The sequence below is a fragment of the Phyllosticta citribraziliensis genome, assembly GCF_038025025.1.
Source record: "Phyllosticta citribraziliensis strain CPC 17464 chromosome Unknown J3D65scaffold_2, whole genome shotgun sequence".
NCBI lineage: Eukaryota > Fungi > Ascomycota > Dothideomycetes > Botryosphaeriales > Phyllostictaceae > Phyllosticta > Phyllosticta citribraziliensis.
This window is the reverse complement of record NW_027117339.1, coordinates 71,319-91,699: the sequence shown is the minus strand read 5'-3', so window position 1 is coordinate 91,699 and position 20,381 is coordinate 71,319. Positions and strand designations below refer to the sequence as shown.

General features: G+C 55.4%; 5 protein-coding genes across 5 annotated transcripts; 3 read left to right on the top strand and 2 right to left on the bottom strand.

Moving 5' to 3' along the window:
- Positions 1-1,114: 1,114 nt before the first annotated feature.
- On the bottom strand, positions 1,115-3,314 carry J3D65DRAFT_193415 (S-adenosyl-L-methionine-dependent methyltransferase). Its single transcript, XM_066794362.1, has 6 exons — positions 3,296-3,314; positions 2,834-3,234; positions 2,543-2,704; positions 1,951-2,386; positions 1,679-1,856; positions 1,115-1,624 (listed from the first exon to the last, which is right to left on the bottom strand). Exons 2-6 carry the CDS (start codon positions 2,939-2,941, stop codon positions 1,594-1,596), a joined length of 915 nt encoding a protein of 304 aa, XP_066658241.1. The 5' UTR covers positions 2,942-3,234; positions 3,296-3,314; the 3' UTR covers positions 1,115-1,593.
- A 6,663-nt stretch (positions 3,315-9,977) lies between these two features.
- J3D65DRAFT_664392 (P-loop containing nucleoside triphosphate hydrolase protein) lies at positions 9,978-11,130 on the bottom strand (the record flags this gene model as incomplete). The annotated part of the gene is made up of 4 exons (XM_066802735.1): positions 9,978-10,102; positions 10,154-10,293; positions 10,414-10,922; positions 10,981-11,130. 4 exons carry the CDS (start codon positions 11,128-11,130, stop codon positions 9,978-9,980), a joined length of 924 nt encoding a protein of 307 aa, XP_066658240.1.
- A 196-nt stretch (positions 11,131-11,326) lies between these two features.
- Positions 11,327-14,750, top strand: J3D65DRAFT_612076 (peroxisomal hydratase-dehydrogenase-epimerase). The gene is made up of 6 exons (XM_066798986.1): positions 11,327-11,623; positions 11,690-11,917; positions 11,970-12,078; positions 12,126-13,442; positions 13,585-13,698; positions 13,745-14,750. The coding sequence occupies exons 1-6, from the start codon at positions 11,465-11,467 to the stop codon at positions 14,542-14,544; spliced, it is 2,727 nt and encodes a 908-aa protein (XP_066658239.1). The 5' UTR covers positions 11,327-11,464; the 3' UTR covers positions 14,545-14,750.
- Positions 14,751-15,396: 646 nt separating this feature from the next.
- J3D65DRAFT_192735 (diazepam-binding inhibitor) lies at positions 15,397-16,430 on the top strand. Its single transcript, XM_066794361.1, has 3 exons — positions 15,397-15,656; positions 15,749-15,823; positions 16,032-16,430. The coding sequence occupies exons 1-3, from the start codon at positions 15,549-15,551 to the stop codon at positions 16,152-16,154; spliced, it is 306 nt and encodes a 101-aa protein (XP_066658238.1). The 5' UTR covers positions 15,397-15,548; the 3' UTR covers positions 16,155-16,430.
- Positions 16,431-18,127: 1,697 nt separating this feature from the next.
- Positions 18,128-19,023, top strand: J3D65DRAFT_612067 (uncharacterized protein; the record flags this gene model as incomplete). The annotated part of the gene is made up of 1 exon (XM_066798985.1): positions 18,128-19,023. A coding segment is annotated over exon 1 (656 nt), but the record flags the coding sequence as incomplete, so codon positions are not given.
- Positions 19,024-20,381: the final 1,358 nt, after the last annotated feature.

Below are 20,381 nucleotides of genomic sequence, written 5' to 3'. Positions count from 1 at the left end.
TACGGTGAGCGAGCTATTGATCCGGTGATGCTGTGTAGGTGAGCTGCTGTAGGCAGGTGTTTAGGCGCGGGGCGGTGTTCGTAATCAGGCGCACGAAGCATTTGGGGAGAGGGAGCAAACCAGTGCCATGTTTCCCAACACAGGCTAAACAAGTGCGGAGCAGGCGCCTTAGCGTCCCTGTGGCAGCAGCCCGAAAGGCTTGTTTGCCATGTCGAGGCGGAGAAAATGACCTTGTCCAGAGAGCATTGTCCGTGACGAGGCGGCTGCGCCAGATCCCGGGCAAGCAGCGACTGCTGTGGCGCTGGCTCGGCTCACCCGATACGGCTAACAGATTAAAAAAGCTTGATTCGGTTGCCGAACTGGTGGAGAGGGAATCTGCAGGGAACGTTCTACAGCTTCGACAGACAGCTTTGGGCGCGTGTTTGGCCTCAACGTGGCCATCAATTGTGCCCAAAAAGCGGTGGCCATGGGCGGAGCGGGGCCTTCCATCGCCATGCGTCGGTCTTGGGTCAGTTGTTTGTTCATGCAGGGCCATTTGGCGTCGCTGGCCATCACGTGATGACGATTTTGCCTGTTCGCAAGGCTGCATGCCCTCTGCTAAGCTTCCGGCTGAGGTTTTAAAGAAAAAAGAGTACGGTAGAGTTGAAGAAGCTTCTTTTCAGGCGTGGCTCTGACGACATGGACTGCGTTGGTGAGCTGGGCGAACAGCGCTGGACCTTGTGAAACCCACAATCGCCTCCGGTGAGGTGGACAGCAGCGACGCGGGCAATTCTGTTGTGAAACAGATGGCATGCTGTTTACGCACGGTGGCACGCAGTCTTGATGACATGCTCTGAGGCAGACAGCACAGTCAGTCAGGAAGAGAGGTGGCCATCACGTGGCTGCAGGCGGTTCCAGTTCAAGCAATGCTGGACTTGGGCGAGTCTGATGCGGGAAAAGCGTGCACAGCGGCGTCTCTGATGACGATGGCTGCGCGTGGTTGAGAGCAGTGAGCCGAGAAATGAGCGTCGCCGAGGTGGTGAGGTGTGGTGGTTGAGCAGAATCGGCGGCGGCGAACGCTTTGCATCCTTCACGCCATTAACCTGGTAAAGGCCAACGCAGTCGTCTGTAGCGCAAGGGAAGGATCAACTGTCGCTGCGGCTCATTCCCCTTCCAGATCATGGCTTTGTCTTTGCGCCTTCGCCGGCCGCTTGGTACACTATGAGAAAATCCCCAAACCTTATCCGCACTGCATCCGTTCCTCAGGACTCCACTCACCACTGCCCAGACTCTCGCCTCTCGGCTTCCACCGCCGACTCCTGCATTCTTGGGGCGTCTCTCTTCTTCGCCATCCTGTTGATTTCATCGCCGCCTGTCCGAAACAGACCCTCGCTGGCTGCGCAGAGCCTGGAAGCTGAGCCGCAGCCGAGGCGATGCTCCCGATGCATTGTGGTGAGGATGCCTTGCATTACAAAGTATTTTTTTTTTTTTTTTGAGAAATGGTGCCAGCCATGGACATGGCTGATCAGTGGAAGAAGAATGCAGTGACCGGAAGTTGTCGTCAATTCGCCATGCTGAAAAGCTGCCCAAACGCCGCACATGGCCGTGCAAACGTCAGGATCGTCTTCTTCCCCACACAACCGTTCTTTGAAACAAGTCAGACACCACCTCAATCATCTGGAGGGATCCTTAAACTCACAGTGGCATATACAGCTTTAAGCGAGTGTCCTTTGCCTCTTCCCGGGCCTTGCACGTGAGAGCCGCAACTTGCTCCTTGGACCATTTCAATTTTTCGACAAAAGGCCAGACGGCAAGCGAATCGAGCATCGCGCCAAAGTTCTTAAGGTTCAATTCGCCGACGTGGCGCATTTTGGGATCTAAGACATGGATTGTCAGCGGAGAGCAGGAAAAGATTGCCTCGTGGGTGGCAGAATCTAGGCAATGGTCTTTGAGAAGACTGCACCAACTCACCAGTTGACCATCCCCCAATCGGCAGCGGATATGTCACTTCGTGGATGTCTGCCAGCCCTGCATTCCGCATCAACTGGCCCAAGTTGCGCCCAGCCCGAGGATCTCGATCGCTGTCCATGCTGTATCGGTACCCATTGGACCAGTGCATCAGCGCATGGCCGTCTGTCAACAGGCCACTATCCGACTGGATGATATAGTACAACTCGACAGTCTGGACCCATCCACCGGGCCTGAGAAGACGACACATATCCCTCATGTATCCAGGCCAGCGGTGCTTTTTGATCCCAGGGGCCACGAATCGGGAGTGGATCAAGTCATAGGTGTTTGGCTTGTAGCTCGGCACAAGCGGCTCGTTGAGGTCCCAAACTTCGCATTCGAGATTGTCAGGCTGGTCATCTGGCAGCTCTGGGGCTGGGTAGAGATCAATTGCCGTCACCTGTCAGCGCTACAGTTAGTCTCAGTTTGAAGCCGCCGATGGTACCGAACACGACAATTTGGCCGGATGCTTGTGCGAATGGACCGCCGCCACTATTCGCAGTCGTCTCAGACCAACCTAGTCGAGTCGCCGCCCGTCAGTTCCTTGAAAACTCACCTCGCTTTGCGGGTAGTTCAGAGCCATGTCCAGTGCCCAGTGGCCGCGGCCGTATCCGCAATCCAAAACCCTTCGAGGACATTTGATGGGAGGAAAAAAGAGTCGGTCGTCGAAAAGGTAGCGCAGGACTTGATGTTGATTCTCGAGCCTCTGTTCTTCGAGCTGTGCGGGTATTAGCTTGGCTCGCCCATGAGAAGCACCACCGCCACTTTAGCCTCTCCCTGCCAATCCACCTGAACCAATCCACCGCGGTTTAACCTTTTCGACAGGCCTAGGGACTCGAATACATACCGCGTCCACTGGTACACAGTATATTTGACTTTCGACCGAAAGTTTCTGGAATTCTCGGTCGTGCAGCTCGAGGATTTCGAAGTATTCGCCCGAAGCCGTGTCTGACATTCTGATTTCCTCCTCAAGCAACGCCTTCAATGTGTGTCCTGAACTAATGTGGCGGCTCTTTGTACGACGCAGTTGTCTAGGGATTCCCAGAACCAGGTTGGAACATTCAGGGCTTTACCATTTGCTCGGGATAGGGTGGGTGGGCTTCAGAGCGGACACGATTCCCCAACGCAGCGGCCGCCGGAAAGCCCCGCAAGAACACAAGTACTCCGAATTCTTCGACCAAGCAAACAGGAGCATTAGGATCATGTGCGTCGTGTTACACAAAGTCCGGGCAGCTAGCACCACGAGCGCTAGGAGAAAGTCGTCAACTCAGGATGCTGTCCTCACTTCAGCGCTTGAGAGGCCACTTACTCGTCGTTATTGCGCAAGATGCTGACGAACACAGTGCTAATCAACTCTCCTCTCCACTATGGGGCTAAGGAGGACCCATATAATGTCGACCCTTGCAACTTCTGGCAGCAGAAAACCCACCGCGGCTGCTTCTTGGTGCAACTTCAGCGAATGAGACATGCTCTGATGGCAGCAGACCAATGACAAAGCCAAGGAGTCGTGAGCATCGTCCAAATGACGATGCTTCGAAGAAGGATGAGTTGGCTGGCATCGGGACCAAATTCGGACACGGGCTCCTCGTTTTCGCGTCTTAGGTCGCACACGTCTGGAAAATTAACGCCAATTAATCGACCATGGGCTCCAGACTTTGTCGATCTTCGTCCAAGCCTGCAGGCTCCGCATCCATTGCGAAGCTGACCGGAGGAGTCAATACTTGTGGAAGCAGTTCCATTGGTCAGGATTCATGTAAGTCGTTGGACAAAGGCCGCCGTGTCCAGCAGGCGCGGGAAAAAAACGACCAATCCTTACAGCTGAATTTCCGCATGCCCGACAGAACCATGTATCCACATGCAACCGGGATCACGGACATAATTATTTTCCTTGACCGTCGCGTGAAGTTTCAACGGCTGACGGACGTCATCGGGAAATTGAACTCGAACCAGGGGCAGCTTGTGAGCTGTTACAAGGTTTCGGCAACGGGAAGCCCCATTCTACGAGTCCGCCACTGTAAACATCACACCAATTTTTGTTGCTGGTGCATGGTCGCAGAGAATCTGCTTGGAGCTGCTGCTAGTCTGGGAGAATTTGGTGGCTGGTCATCGAAAATCTCGTCGATCACCTCTCAGCAATCAACAGAGCAAGCCCCGGACCTGGGGCCGTTACAATGAGATTCTAGAATGACGCGGACTGGCCTTACATATTGCCCTTACTGCATGTGAGACAAGACCAGGCAGTGGTCTACGCAGTCCGATAGGGCTTTTCAACGGTCAATCCCGAAGACACGGGCTCGGGACGCGTTCAAAATTTATGCGTCTCTCCCGAGCCTCATTTTGTGAAGCGCTGTCACTACCGCGACGCCTTTCAAGCCTTTGCAACGCGAAGTTGCCGTAATATCAACAGCTAGGGCATCTTTCATGTGCTGACAATGTTGTCTTGATCAGGCCTGGTGCAATATGCCTTTGTTGGCCGGTTGAAAGCCGTGTTTGGCCAATCCCTCCACCGCTCGGAGGCACTTTTGCCTTGTCGACAAGGCCTTGCTGTACGGTGCGGCCAACGCCGCGCCCGATGCGTATGGACACAACCACCGTCGCCATCACAGCCCAAGGTCTGTTGAAATCTTTTGGAACATCGATCGACCTCCCATCAAATGACGCTTGTAATGGCGGGGATGGCTTATGGCGCATGCAGCCAAACATCGTATATCCAACCGCTCCGCCCGAGCCATGGCTGGAGCCAAAGACAGTAGAATGCCGCGAGTTTCGACATGCAGACCCCAATATTCACATCGCCACGTCGTCAGAATCCCCTGTCAGAGTTTTTCGCACGCCATCTTGCTCTGGCTGTCTGAAGCAAAGGAGGGCATGCGTTCAAGATCGCCGAGGTCAGAAAGTGTCTCCGTCACCGTGGAGACTTCGACAACCAAATTATGTCCAATGTCCAAGATTTTGCGTGGATATGCAGGCCACAAATACAGCTGTAAGCGGCCTTCGTACTTGCTCGCGATCACTGGTAGATGGGTTTTACTTTTCAGGTCCCCTTGGACACCACCGCGTATCAACAAAGTCAGAGGGGAGATCACAAGCGACGTCCGACAGAATGGCCTAGGTTCGGATGCGGACCGACTTCCCCTTGCCGTCCGGTAGGCTAGCATTGAGGAATCATCTGGCAGATTCCCGGCTTGGTCATCTTCAGCAACCTGGCCTGAGGCCATAGGCTCGGACATGAACTCGAAATGAGGCTCTCCAGAATATCCGGACATGCAGAGGCATTCTTTTCGGGCAATCAGAGGAGATTACTCTTGAGTTCGGAATGGCAAGCGGCACGGTGTTGTGCTCTACAGGATGCGCCCCACACTCCACCTCTGCAGTGGCAGATACGAGTGGAATAAGCGCGAATATGCGGACGCCTGGGCATCAGAGCAAGTGGCGTACACTAGCATTGTTTTTCAGGTCCGAGACAACCGAGTCTCAACGAAGTCTTGTCGTTGTTGACGAAGCTGACGAGTACATTTGGAGCTCTGTTTCACGCTCAGCTTTCTTACATGGTTGGGCCTCATCACAGCTGGTCTGCCATCAGTCCGTATCTACGGAGCGTCGTTTTCGACGCACAGAACCTGCCCATCGAGATGGAATGACGAGTGATTGTCTGCAGGTCGGAGGAATCGACGAGAACGTCTTCAACAATCAAGACCTGCAGTCTATACCCACAGTGCAGTCCTTCTGTGCCACGCCGGAGCGCTGCCACTGGATTTTTTTGTTCGGAAGTGCGTCAAGAGGAAACTTTGGACGCAATTCGACATGTTTGATATGACAGTTGTCCTGTTATGAAGCAGGATTCGCTTTTGTTGAAGCAGAGGGTGGACTTGATGCCTGGAAAGGCTTGGACGGCGCCCTGAACCTGACCCCTTTCGCTACCCACTGCTGATCCCGGGCCCTCCGCACCACAACAAGCAGCTACCTCTCTCAGCTTCGGCTTCAGTGACGGAGAAGAACTTCCATCTACCCCATTTGAAGTCTTTGCCGATGAGAGCCTCCACCAAGTCCGACACTAGCTCGATCCATCCTCATCAACGACGCAAATTTTCCCGCTTCGACCTCCTCCATATGCTCCCCGAGAAGCCCATCTGTGTTCGCCCACCATGCTGTCACCTTCCTCCATGGTGACACCACGGACGCTGTTAGCTCTGTCGAATCTGTTCGACTGCTGCTTCATATCGTCAGACTGCGACGGAAGATACAAGGAGGTCGCCAGAGTGGAGCAGAAACAACGACTCCGCCATCCCCGATAGATCCACGATGGACCCCGCTCGCCATTACGTATGCTACGCCGCAGCAATATTGTTTTTGACCTGTCGGAGACACTTGTGATGGGCGCACAGCCGTGATGCCGACGATGGAGGATTCTCGCGGTCAGTGCAGACCTACAACAACAGGCTGTGCGACCACCCCACACAGCTCATGCCTCACTGAGCACAATTGGATCTCTACTGAAGCGGTTCGATGAACGGCAACTGCCGCAGAATCCACGAGACGGTCACTGCGATACCTACACGTCTTGTCTGCCCCGCCCTTCAACCCAGCCTTCGATTGCAACAACAATGAAGGACGGCTTCATGCCTTGCCAACATGATCAGAAGGAGGTGTACCATGCTCGAAAGGGTTTTCGCATGGTCTCGCGCGTTGAGGAGCTGCACAAAGGGTACAATGAGTAAGTGGTTCGCGCACCGAGCGGATTCTCGACATCGCTCTCTCTCCGCCTCTCCGCTCTGCCGCTTCAACTTTGCAACGTCGGCGGCCTTTCTCGCTTCCAATCTATACAGATCCATTATTACCATGCCGACCTTGAATGAATCCATTACTCGATCTCCCTCGTCCTCAATTTGAACACGATCTTCACAGACAGGTCTGTTGGCTGTTCCACTGCTTAGCGACTACAACGCCGGCCTTTTGGAGCGAGTCGGTACACGACGACTTGAGTGGAACAAAATTTAGTCTTGGGACGACGTATGGCGTACTATTCGACAGAAGTCGTCAGCTCCAGCGACGGAGGAAGCAGCACAACAGGAGCGATCGAGACAGGCCGCGCGGCATATGCACCTACACAGCCAGCTGGCCAACAACGGAAAGAACCAAGACGCTGCATGAAAGATCTGGATCTTGATGAGCTGGTGGCGCAGAGACATATATACGTACATGCGGGAGGTAGGTCAGGGACACGGCGGAACACAGGCTTGACCAGGCTCGACGCGAAAGCAAGGGAGACACGAGCACAGCAGTCATGCCACGAACGATGCTTCTGTGCGCCGACAATGGTAGCAAGATGAATCTCGACAGGCTGATCTGTAAAGGCGTGAGCAGTGGAAGAATGTTTTACGAGTACAGCATTGCAATGTACCATTTGACCCTGGCCGCCCGAATCCATGCCTGCTCTGCACATGCCTCCTCCCTCTGCTGTCTCTCCTCCCTCCCCTTCCTCGTGCTCGGTATTTCCCCCCTACTCACATCAAAACACACAGCTCACACATCGAGACACCATGGAGTCGGCACGCCTGAGTCGCCGCCGCCGACAACCCAGCACCCGACAGCCGACTCGACATTCTACCTCCCTCACCACCGCCTGTCTCCGTCTCAGACCCAGCACCCAGTGGTTCCACCTGACCAGCCAGCCAGCCACCCCGACCGGCCAGCAGACTAGCCACGCCCCGTTTTGATTTCACCTGCAACGCACCCGCTTCCTTGGCTACCACGGCTCCCAAGCGACCGGGACGGCGGGCACGCTCGCATCCATGCCGATGGATGGCTCGGTGGCGGTGCCGATCGGCGTGAAGAAGACTACGGACTAGAACGCCAACACCACGTCGTGCGCACCATTCGCGCTTCTGGTGCGTTGATTGGTGATGGCGCCATCAGTCTGCATAGAGTACACGGGCGCTTGGAATTGGACGCGACTCTCCCCTCCACCACGACCATGAAGCGTCTGGAACCCTCGATCTCTGCAGCAGTACTCGCCGTCGGCGCAGTGGACCGCAACAACCTCTGCCGCACCGCAAGCATCGCAGTGGCGCGGGGGCGACGGCGGCGGTGGCGGCGGACAGAGACACATATAGACAAAGAGGGGCGCCGGACTCCGCCAGTCTTTTTGCCTGCTACAATACAACGGGCGAAATAGGGTGAATACCCCCTCCATACCGGTGAGTAACTTGTTCAGCCAGCCACCCACTCACTCACTCACTCACTCTACATGAGCAAGTGAGTGAGTGAGCGAGCGAGCGCGCCATACTAACCCAATCCAGCCCCAGTCCTTTCCTTCTGCCTTGCCTTGTACTGGATTGGCGGTCTCTCGGGCGGGCGCCTCTACGTGGTTTCTAGGATCCGTAGCTTCCATCCATGCACGCATGCTTGCTTGCTTGCTCTGCGTAAGTTAACTGCTTCGCGGGTTCGGCCTCGGACCGCACGAGCAACCAAAACGGGCACGAAGCACGGGAACAGTGAGCGAGCTTCTTGCCAGCAGCAGCAACAGCAGCAGTAAAACCAGCAGCAGCAGTAAAGCCAGCATCCAGCATTGCCGCTGTTCACTGACTACAAACCCGCCGCCAACAAACAACACCCCAACCCATGGTCAACACAGGCAGCAACCTCATTCATACACGAACAAACAGCGCAGGCCAGCATCTCACTGTACACCGAATGCTGCCCACATTGCCTCGGCATGGCGTCGAGAATAGATTGGGGAGGATCCCTGTCTCACTAAAATACATTTACGCTTCTGATTTTTGCGAAAAAGGCAGCGAGGGCGGCCAATCAGGTGGATGGACAGGCGCGAAATTTGTTTGAGTGAGGTAGGGAGGACGCTGTCTGGCTGCTTGCCGTGGCTTGAGCAGGGATGATAGGAGTTGTGGGGAGAGTTTGTGGTGGTGCTTCTTCGTTGCTTGCTTTCTTGCTAGTTGGCTGATAGGTAGTTCAGACTGTTTATCGTGGGTTTCCTGTGACGGAGTTTGTATGCGTGCGTATCAATGTGTTGGTTTCGATGACTGGCAAAGGACGGTTCGGTGAGGTAAGTTGCAAGGTAGGTAGGGTTGTTGCCAACGGCGGGGCGGGGACTTCCGTCAACAGAGTCTAGACTCTTTGGCTGGACCACCTGCTGGCGTGGTGTAGGTTAGGGCGTTGGTTGTTTATTTACTTTATTGCTCTGTAGATTCCACTTTTTCGGCGTGCGCCATGTGCTGGCCAGGGCACGAGTTTCGAGTTTGCCGTCTTTTGTGTTGCAACTTTAAAGCTTCTTCTGACTTGCTTGCTGACTGGGCCTGTTGGCTTGCTCTTGTTCTGGCTGATAAGTGATTAGCATTCAAAGAGGGGCGCGGCGGTTGTAGCGGCCAAGATGATGCTGGGTGGGCCAAGTGTCGCTCTTGCAACAGTGGCTTGCTTCGCGTCTGCAAGTACGAGGGCGGATGAAGCTTCTTGTCGTTATCCTGGAGGTAGACATTTAGACGTGCTGGGAGGAGGGAGATCAAGTAATGTCCACATGTGGCACATGGCTACTGTATATCGAATGTGGCGCCCGGAGTGTCTGTCCCAGCGCTTCACTAGGATTACGGCCTCCTCTTTTTTGTGGTATGATCGGCGCAATAGATGGTGGGATGAAGGACGGCAAAATCACCTCGGACCCAAACCGAAACACGGTCGTCTGGGGCATCACTTTTGGCTGTGCTTGACTGGGCGGACTTATTTTGTCTCTCTCACTCCCACTTCGTATCAAGGCTTTCATACCATGTCTTCCCGGTGGACCTGATTCAACAATCGAAGCTGTTTCTCCAGAAGGTGTTTGGTTCTTGTCACAATGACGAGATGCGTCGAATTCGCTCAGAAGTCATTCTAGCATCTATTTGGTAGGTAGCCGAAATCCACCCCCTCAATGCTTACTTACATGTATTTACAGTGGCTGATCAGCACATCGTTTGCCTGGTCAGAGTCGGAACCTGAGAAGCCTAGCGAACCTCGACATGCTTGACACGGCGGTCCTTACCCACAGTCAAGTTCAGCTGAACTCCCTGTTTTCCCGGGAGAGCGCCTTGACGAAGAGTTTCGGAGTAAAGCTCGTATGCAGGATAATCTTTGCAGTTGTCAATATTGAGCGAGGGTAGGGAGGTCACACGGCACGTACATCCATTGACAAAGTTGATGACTTGGTCATCCGTCATGCCAGTGCCCTTGTCAGCGCGCAGGGCACGCTCTTGCTGCAGACGCCAGTCATAGACGTACTGCGTGTCCTCGGCGTCGATAAATACAAAGGCATCAAATATGCTTGCGGGCAGGGTCAGCATCTGGCGGTAAAAACCCAGCCCGGCTGTCAGTACGAGGCGGGGTCGTGACACAACCACCGATCTCTGTTGTCACGCACCACGATCGACAAAACGAACTTACTTTGTCAACTCGTCATAATCCTTCAGCTTGTCATTGACGAACCTCACATGCTCCGAGCGCTCCTTGCCCAGGCGGCCCTTGTACGCTTCGCCATGGCGCTCAGCCTTGTCTTTGGCTTCGCTCCACTTCTGCTCCAGATCTCCGTCTTCCAGCGCGCGGAATCCGACACACCAGCCCTCGAGCAGGATGAAGTCGACACTCTCCTCGCCCTCGTTCACCACCTCCCACTGGGCCTTGGGCGCACGGTCCCCCGCACCATTGAAGGCCGACTTGTCATATACGGGGATGGGAACGTTGGAGCGGCGATTGCACAAAGCAGCAAGAGTGTCGCGTGCCAGAGGCAGATCGTGGGTCGACGGCTGTCCGCGGTGCTGGATGAGAGGGTTGGATGAGTCAGAGGCGGCCAGGCGCTCTTGGTCGGCGTGAGTGAGGTAGAATTCGTCAATGGAGATGACGGCGGTGGGCAGTGAGTATGGCGGAGAGCGGAGGGTGCGTTGGAGAGCCGAGACCTGGTCGCAGAGTGAGAATTGAGGGTCTTAGACTCTTGGTGGTTACAGTGGAGCATACCAGTGTCGTCTTCCCCGCGCCTTGCACGCCGTTCAGGCCGACGACAAAGGGGCGGACAGGCTCTCCAGCCGGGCGCGGAGCATTGCGGTGCCGGTCAAGCAGACGGAGCAGAAAAGGAACAACGTGGTCAGATTTGTCGTCGACAATCATGGCTGGCAGAATGGTGTAGTCTCTAGCGCGCATGTGAAGTGCCAAGTGTTGGGCTACCCCAAGGTGGCACGTGCACCTTGCCCGCAAAATCCGGGAGCCCCACGGGTCGACCAATGGCTGCGCGGGCCGGATCATTACCGAGGCTCACTGACGACGTTAGCCGTCTAGAGCTCGGCTTTGCTCCAGGAACATGCATACTACTCCTCGATACCCTCCACAGACTTGATCTCCTCTCCATTCTCTCCCTCTTCTCCCCTACTCGACCCCTCTATCGCATCTGAGCGCAAGCTAGCGTCGTCACAGCCTCTTTGTCTCCCACTCTTCTCTCCCCACCATGGCTGATAAGCTGCGGTTCGACGGCCAGACCGTTGTCGTCACCGGTGCTGGCGGCGGTCTCGGCAAGGCATACGCGACCTTCTTTGGCAGCCGCGGCGCAAACGTTGTCGTCAACGACCTGGGCGGATCTTTCAAGGGCGAAGGCACTTCGACAAAGGTGCGTTTGGCAGCTGTCATCTCCCACCGCTTCTCGGTCCCCGAGACTGACATGTGAACTCCTCAGGCCGCAGACGTCGTCGTTGATGAAATCGTAAAGGCCGGTGGCAAGGCCGTCGCAAATTACGACAGCGTCGAGAATGGCGACAAGATTATCGAAACCGCCATCAAGGCTTTTGGGCGCATCGACGTGCTGCTGAACAATGCCGGAATCCTTCGCGACGTGAGCTTCAAGAACATGAGCGACCAAGACTGGGACTTGATCAACCAGGTGCACGTCAAGGGCGCATACAAGGTACGGATCGGATCGTAGTCGCAAATGGGACAGTTGGAATTGACTCTGGCAGTGCGCAAGAGCGGCTTGGCCACACTTCCGGAAGCAAAAGTACGGCCGAGTCATCAACACCGCATCCTCCGCCGGATTGTTTGGAAGCTTTGGCCAGTGTAACTATTCTGGTACGTTGATCGACGCCTGGGTAGTGACGCCAACTGACGGTCTGCAGCTGCCAAACTTGCTCAGGTCGGCTTCACCGAGACCCTCGCCAAGGAGGGCTTCAAGTATAACATCATCGCCAATGTCATTGCGCCCATCGCCGCTAGCCGCATGACCCAAACAGTCATGCCTCCGGACATGCTCGAGAACCTCAAGCCGGACTGGGTAGTCCCTCTCGTGGCTGTCCTCGTACACTCGTCGAATACTGAGGAAACTGGTTCCATCTTCGAGGTTGGCGGAGGACATGTTGCGAAGCTGCGGTGGGAACGCGCCAAGGGTGGTCTTCTCAAGGCCGACGACTCCATGACCCCCGGAGGCGTGCTCGCCAAGTGGAACGACGTCAACGACTTTTCGCAGCCCAGCTTCCCCACCGGCCCCGCCAATTTCATGGAGTTGTTGGAAGAGGCGCAAAAGCTTCCCCCCAACCCACCAGCCGAGAAGCTCGAGTTCAAGGACAAGGTGGTCTTGATCACTGGCGCCGGTGGCGGACTGGGTCGCTCATACGCTCTGTTGTTCGCCAAGCACGGTGCCAAGGTGGTTGTCAACGATCTCGTCAACCCCGACAACGTTGTCAACGAAATCAAGAGCGCAGGTGGTGCTGCTGTTGGCAACAAGGCTTCTGCTGAGGAGGGTGAAAAGGTTGTCAAGTCTGCCATTGACGCCTATGGCCGGATCGACATCATCATCAACAATGCCGGTATCCTCCGCGACAAGGCCTTTGCCAACATGGACGACAGCCTGTGGGATCAGGTCATGAATGTTCATCTCAGGGGAACTTATAAGGTGACCAAAGCGGCATGGCCTTATATGCTCAAGCAAAAATACGGCCGTATCGTGAACACGACATCCACCTCCGGAATTTACGGCAATTTCGGCCAGGCAAACTACGCGGCGGCCAAGTGTGGTATCCTCGGATTCTCCAGAGCGCTCGCGCGTGAGGGAGCCAAGTACAACATTTTTGTCAACACCATCGCCCCGAATGCGGGAACCAACATGACCCGCTCAATTTTGCCAGAGGAGCTTGTCCAGGCATTCAAGCCCGACTACGTGGCACCGCTCGTCGTTGCTCTTTGCTCTGACAAGGTCCCTGACCCCCCGACTGGCGGTCTCTTTGAAGTCGGCTCTGGTTGGCAAGCACGCACCAGATGGCAACGCAGCGGAGGCCACGGCTTCCCGGTCGACGTCCCCCTTACCCCAGAGGCCGTAAAGGGAGTATGGCAGAAGATTATCAACTTCGACGACGGTCGTGCGGACCACCCCGAGGACGGAAATGACGGTCTCAAGAGCATCATGGCCAACATGAACAACCGTTCTGGCGGAGCGGCGGGTAAGTCGAAGCTTTAGCTTGGCAATCTTGCGGCGCATCTTTCCTCTTTGGCACATTTTGTGAATAGCTTCAATGTATACCCGTTTACTCAACCATCAATCCGCCATTCCCCAGCTTTGGATCTTTAATAACCAAATTACAGCGTCAGAGTCTGGAGGCGAGGGCAACGAAATTCTCCAAGCCATTGAAGTTGCGAAGAAGACCAAGGGACAGGGTACCGAGTTCCCCTACGACGACCGGGACGTCATCCTCTACAGTAAGTTGGTTGTATATCTTCTCTACACCGTGTCTGACTCTTTTAGACCTCGGAATTGGTGCCAAGCGTACGGATCTCCACCTCGTGTACGAAAACCACGACTCCTTTGGCCCTGTCCCCACCTTTGGTGTGATTCCGCCCTTCAACGCCGTGCTCCCCTTTTCCTGGGACGAAATTGTGCCCAACTTCTCGCCAATGATGCTGCTGCACGGCGAGCAATTCCTCGAGATCCGCAAGTACCCGATCCCGACGGCCGCCACGCTCGTCGCGACGCCGTTCCTCGTCGAAGTCGTCGACAAGGGCAAGTCGGCCGTCGTGTCGTACGGCTCCATCACGACCATCAAGGAGACGGGCGAGGAAGTCTTTTACAACGAATCGGCCGTCGTGATCCGCGGATCCGGTGGCTTCGGCGGGCCCAAGAAGGGAACCAACCGGGGCGCGGCGACGGCGGTGCACGCGCCGCCCAAGGGCAAGGAAAACAGCCCGGACGTGGTCGTCGAGGAGAAGACGACGGACGAGCAAGCGGCGCTGTACCGGCTCAGCGGCGACCGCAACCCGTTGCACATCGACCCTGAGTTCAGCAAGGTGGGCGGCTTCAAGGAGCCCATCCTGCACGGGCTGTGCTCGTTTGGCATTGCGGGCAAGCACATCCTCAACACGTTCGGCCCGTACCGCAACATCAAGGTGCGCTTTGCCGGCACCGTCATCCCGGGCGAGACGCTCCGGACCGAGATGTGGAAGGTGGGCAAGACGGTCGTCTTCCAGGTCAAGGTCAAGGAGACGGGCCGGTTGGCGATTGCGGGTGCGGGCGCGGAGCTGCTCGAGGCAAGCAAGCCCAAGTTGTAAGTTCTGCGTGTTGAGGTATGTGGGCAAGGCTGTGGAGTGGGCGACTGAAGCAGAGGGAGTGAGAGGCAAGCAGCAGGCATGTGCGCCGCGATCTTTTTCCAACAGCAATCACTTGGACAGAGAAAATGTGGGATTGAGTGGTTGTCGTCGTATCGTACTGCGGGTTGGATCGTAGGTATTTTGGCTCACGCAAGCTCTTCTCTTGTCTCTTCTCTCTCGCCCGTGATCCTAGTTTCCCAAGTGCCGTGTGCCGCGTGCAATGTGTTTCCCACCTTTGATCTAATGTTCCTGAGGCTGGGCTGGGCTGTCATCTTTTAGGAAGTCTCTGCAGTCTGAGTACGGAAATATCGGGAACAGACGAGGAGGGTTGTCAGCGCCGCACGCTGCCATCTCCTGGCCCTAGACATAGTGTGCCATTCGAGCGATGATGTGAGAGCTTCAAGGAGAGCAGCTTTCAACCCTCAGGATGGGTGGAGTACGCGGACAGACAATAAATGCTCTGTGAGTCAGTCCTACATAGCAAAACAGCCACGACCTGAGAATCGATCCTTCGTCGGAGACATCCTGTTCAAAGTGGCCGACCGCATTCTCAAAACTGCCCTGCTGTCCTGGCAGGTTCGTCGTCGGAATGCAAGCTCTGCAGGTCTCTTCTCTGCACGCACGGCGCCGACCTGGAGCGACCATGAAGCCAGCCAGCATGGAGTGTGACCAATTCGACAGCCCAGTGCAATGGGAGCGAGCGCTGAGCAGGTGAGGTGGATTGTGGCTTGTCTGGTCGTTCACATGCTGCTGACAGCCGGGGATGACATGTTTGTTGGGTCGCTCATGACGCCAGAGCTTCAGCGTGCCCCGCTAACCCCACACCTGCTTGCTGCCGGCGGGCCAACAGATCAGATCCTCGCCTCTCTCAACTAACTCTCAGCTCAGCTCTCACCACCTTCCGTCACTCTCACCACAACCCTTTGCACACACCCTCTCTACCGTACAACAACATCACACACATCATGGCCGACCAGTTCAAGGACGACCCCCGCCAGACCGGCGAAGAGTTCCGCCAGGCCTTCCAGACGGCCGGCAAGCTCAAGGACGCCTCGCAGAGCGAGCAGCTCCAGGTGCGTCATCCACTCCTCCAGAACGCAGCAGCTGCTGCTACTGCTTCTCCTTTTGACACGCGGACGGCTCGACTGACGTCTTTTCGCTACAGCTGTACGCATACGCCAAGATTGCCCGCGGCTACAACGTCAAGGACGCGCCCAACCCTGGCTTCACCGAGTTTGCGGTACGTCGTTCGATCTCCTTGGGCGGTGCTTGATTTGCTTGCTGGATGGATGGCTGGCTGGTCCCGTCGTCATATTCAAACAGCCCATCTTTCACGTCTCTCCTCGACGGCCACCGCCAGAGTCCCCACACGTCGAGGGATGATGCGTTCCCCGTCGCTGTCGCTTTTCAAAACACACACACGATGCTAACACACCGCCCACCTACAGAAGAAGGCCATGAAGCGGGCGTGGCAGGAGGAGGCAGACAAGGGCACCTCGCCCGATGAGGCCGAGAAGAAGTACGTCGAGCTGTTCACCGAGCTCAAGAACAGGAACGGCCTGAAGGACTAGGCGACGCACTTCAGAAGCAAGAAGAACGAAGAATGAGGAAGGGAGAAGGGAGTTGTCAGATTGTGGCACGCATGCACGCCCCACGCACGCCGACTTTTACGGCCAACGACTGTAGGCAGTAGATGTCGCTGCTGTGGTGTGGTGATGGTCGCTTTGTGTCGTCGTCGTTTGCAAGCCTCTCTCGGATCAGTCTGTTGAATCAAATCGTATATGAAGCAAATAGGCTTCATGCCTGCGCCGTGGTGCATCGTGATGTGCTGCTGCTCTCCTGGGGTCAATGAACGGCCAGAAATCGATCAGCTCTTGCTTCCGACTTAACACAACATGCCTTGGTCCAATTTTTCTGCTACTCGATCCGGCTAGAGTCTTTCATTTCGACCGCATCACTGACTGCACCCACGCCTAGACGGACGGACGCTTCTCTGCCCTGCTCTGCTCTACTTTATAGACTAAACCCATCGCCTCCAGCACTCTCGCCGTCTGGTTCTGCGAGGAGCCAGACAACCAGCCAGCCAGCCCGTTCATGTTAGCAGCAGCACTTCTTCATCAAATCATGGGTAATATAGCACCAATAAGCCAGTGCTCACCACGAATGGAAGGGAAAACACGGAAGGTGTTCCTTCCTTTCTTCGTCCCACGGCAGCCAAAAATAGAATCAGAATCATTTGTGAAAATGCGCCAGAAAAACCGCGTCCGCGTTTCTTGAGTATTCCGTCTGCGGTCTGCACCAAGACGGCTGTCCCTTCGTCGGTCTGTCTATCTGCCTGTCTAGCCCAATGGGTTGGTAGGTTGGTAGGTGGGTAGGTTGGTACGTTGTTCACGCTGTCTATCCGCGTGTCTGCTGGTTGGTTGCTTGGTTTGCTGGCTGGTCGGTTGGTGGGTTCATTACTGTTGGTTGCTGCTGTACTCCAAGACGAGCATGGGATGATGGGAAGATGACATGCACGTGGCCATTTCGTATCTTGGAATCGTGGTCTCGTGGCGTTCGTTGCGGGCGGAAAGAAGTGGAGTGACTGCACATTTGACTGACGGACTGGCTGACTTACAGTCAGGCTGACGAGTTGATAGGAGATAGAAAAAATCCAATGAACGCATGGAAATTTGTGCGGCAGAGAGGTGCTGACGCGAGTGAGTATGGCATGTAGCTGGACTGACTGGGATGTCTGACGCAGTCTCCGATTGACCTTCCTGCTAGATCACTCTGCTTCCTCTCATCCTGTCAATCGACATTCAATTGCTTCGCCGCACTGTGTATGGCATTAGCAGCGGCGACAGCGGCAGCTACCAACAACCACATCCATCTACACAACACCACCCCACGCCAATGTCGTGAGTATAGTGTCGGATGGCAGCAACGCATGAGAGGAGAAAAGAGAGGAAGCAGGAGAAAAGCGAAAAAGAATAATGGAAGCCCCAGGAACGAAGGCGTCAAACAGTCGCAGCAGCGCGGCTCATTTCAGTCATTTGACAGGAGCAACGCGTTGAAGAGCGGCAGCATCACTGATCAAGTACGCGTGCTCAGCATCTCACGACGGTCTGTTGGACCGGGGCAGGTGATAGCTTGGACTTCGAATGCGCACGTTTGCGGCCAGCCACCATATACATAGAGGTTCCCCTTTCCTCTCCTTTTTCTTTTCTCTTCCCTTCTCTTCTCTCCTTTTCTTTTCGGCGAGGCAGGTTCGTCCGCCTCCGTGCCGGAAGATGTCTGGGTGGCAGGAAGCGGCTCAGTGACGGACAGACGGACGGATAGAGGGGGGCGATGCTGATGATCGTGGTGGTGGTGCTGCTGCGCGGCGAAGAAGAAGAGGCTGACGACTGCTTTGCCATTGATGGGCTCTGTGGCGTGTGTTTTGAACAGGAAAGGGGGAAGGAAAAGAGAAAGCCGCATGGGGTTTTCGATGTATAGAGAGGAAATATTGGTAGAATTTCATGATTTGTTCAACATGGGCAACGGCAACGGTGAATAAATGACGGGGAAAAGGGGCAGCTGAAATGAGTTGATACGGCTTATGAAAAATACAAAGGGCAAAGAGAGAAAGAAAGAGAAAAGGTCCAGAGGCTGCCAATTGAGTGAGATGGAGAAGCAGTGGGAAAGAAGAGGAGGGCAGGAAACCTTTGACTGTAGTTTGATATTTCACCTACCTACCTCCCTCCTCTCCGAGTGCTGCCATCAACTCCCTCAACCGTCCACTCGCTCTGGATCAGGACTTTCTTTCTCCCCACCTGTTCACAGCCTCGACGACACGCACGCAGCAGTAGCAACCATCACACACCCTCTGTACTCCACCAACGCATCTACTCAACCGCACCGTCGACGCTCAGTAGCACACAAACATCCGTCGCACCATATTTGCTACCTTCTCAATCACTTACCTGTCCATTCATTTACACAGTGCCCAAACAACCCGCCTATCACACGCACATATGCACGCGTACCAGCCAGCCGCTCGCCTCCCCGCCAGCTCTCCTGCTGCCCTGCCTCTTTGCCAAAAAGCCGCCACAGCAGTATCCATGCATACAAGCATGTATGCCTTGATAACACTTGCAAAGCCACGCCAAGCCACGCCAAGCCAAGCCGGGGAAGCGGGCGAGACGGCGCGGGGCGAGCGACACAACGAGCCGCGCTGCGCGGCGGAACGGGATCTAGAAGTAGGTGGACGGATGAGTAGGCAGGCAAGGAAATAGACGAGCGGCGGCAGACGGCGCGGCAGATAGACGGCGCGGACAGGACGGAACAATTACAAGCAGACAGCAGGGTACTCGCGGAGAGAACAGTACCATGCAGTACGTTTGTAGCGAAGGGGCATGCAAACGCGAAAAAGGGCATGGTATATTGTCGATTGTCGATTGTCGGTTTTCAATGGCCGACGGTCGGGGAGCAAAGGAAAAGAACAAGAGAAAGCGGTGGAAGAATTGGAGGGATTAGGGGGTTTGCGTTGTACCGTGTTGTACCTACCCCACGGGAAACCCAAGACGTGGGGGTGGACTGACCGACTAACGAGGAAGGGATGGATGCGGAGGACGGGAATGGGGATGGGGGGAATGGAGACACGGGAGCGGGGACGGGGGCGGGGGCGGGGTATGCTGTTTGGCAGAGGGGTGAAAAAGGGAAAGTAAAAAATAGGGAAACCAGATTTTGGCGTAGAGCTCTCTCTTGGGACTGGAGATGAACCGTTCATGGCATCATTGACGTGACAGATGAGACAAAAAAGCAAAACCATGAGACATGTACATCGACTCGGGGTGTGGGCAATCGATCGTTGATGCCAGCTGGTCGTCGGTCTGGGTACTGTACGGAATACCGGAAGCGGCAGATGGTGTTGGCTCTGTCTCTCTGCGTCGGCTTGGTCGTGGCACGATTGTCGGCATTCGACATGAAACGCAGAGGCAGTAAATTCAAAAACAGACGGTTGGCGCGAGCGAGCGTACGTAAATATGTACCATCATCACATGTTTGGCGCTTCTTCCGCGTCGAATGGTTCGTCGACGGTGAGGTGCTGGACGACGCCAATCGCGATATCGGCATTCAGTTGGCTCTGCTCGGTGTGCCCGATGGTTATCAGAGTTGCTGGGTACTTGGTTCCTCGTACCTACCTCTCCAGTCTAGTCACGACAATTGACTATGTCTCGGTCTCCGTTCTGCGCTACTACACAAGTAGACAATGCAAAATGTAATCAGATACATGTAATCAAAGCCCGTCGGAAGCGCCCGATGAGGCAGGAGGGTGCGGGCGGGAGGACACATCGAGAACATCGACTATGGTATCATCTTACCGGTCGCACGGTAGCGCTCGAATTTGAGTGCCCACCGGATCATCCGCGAGACGAGGCGCAAGTGCTGCTATCGTCCCGCGACAGGCTTCAATCTTATCTGCAGCCTGGGAGGCTGCGCCAGCCACACAAGCCCCTGTGATGCCGCGGATGCCATGGGATGCCATGGATACGACGGATTGGTCGAGGAGGACAAGTGGTCTCTGCCGGACTCAGGTCCAGCAAATGGCGAGCAGAGCGCCCGGCTGGTAGGCTCGGTAGGTGACCAGGCGCTGGTGATTGAGAAGAGACAAGCAGACGGAAAAAAGGATCACAGGCTGGCTGGCTGGCTGGAACCTTGAGTCCTTGCCCGCCATGCTCCAGACCTCTGGGCTGGATTGTTTCCTTTTTCCCTTGTTGGGGATGCCCCAAAATATTTTTTTCTTCATTGGCGCTGTCACATGCAACAGTTGAGTC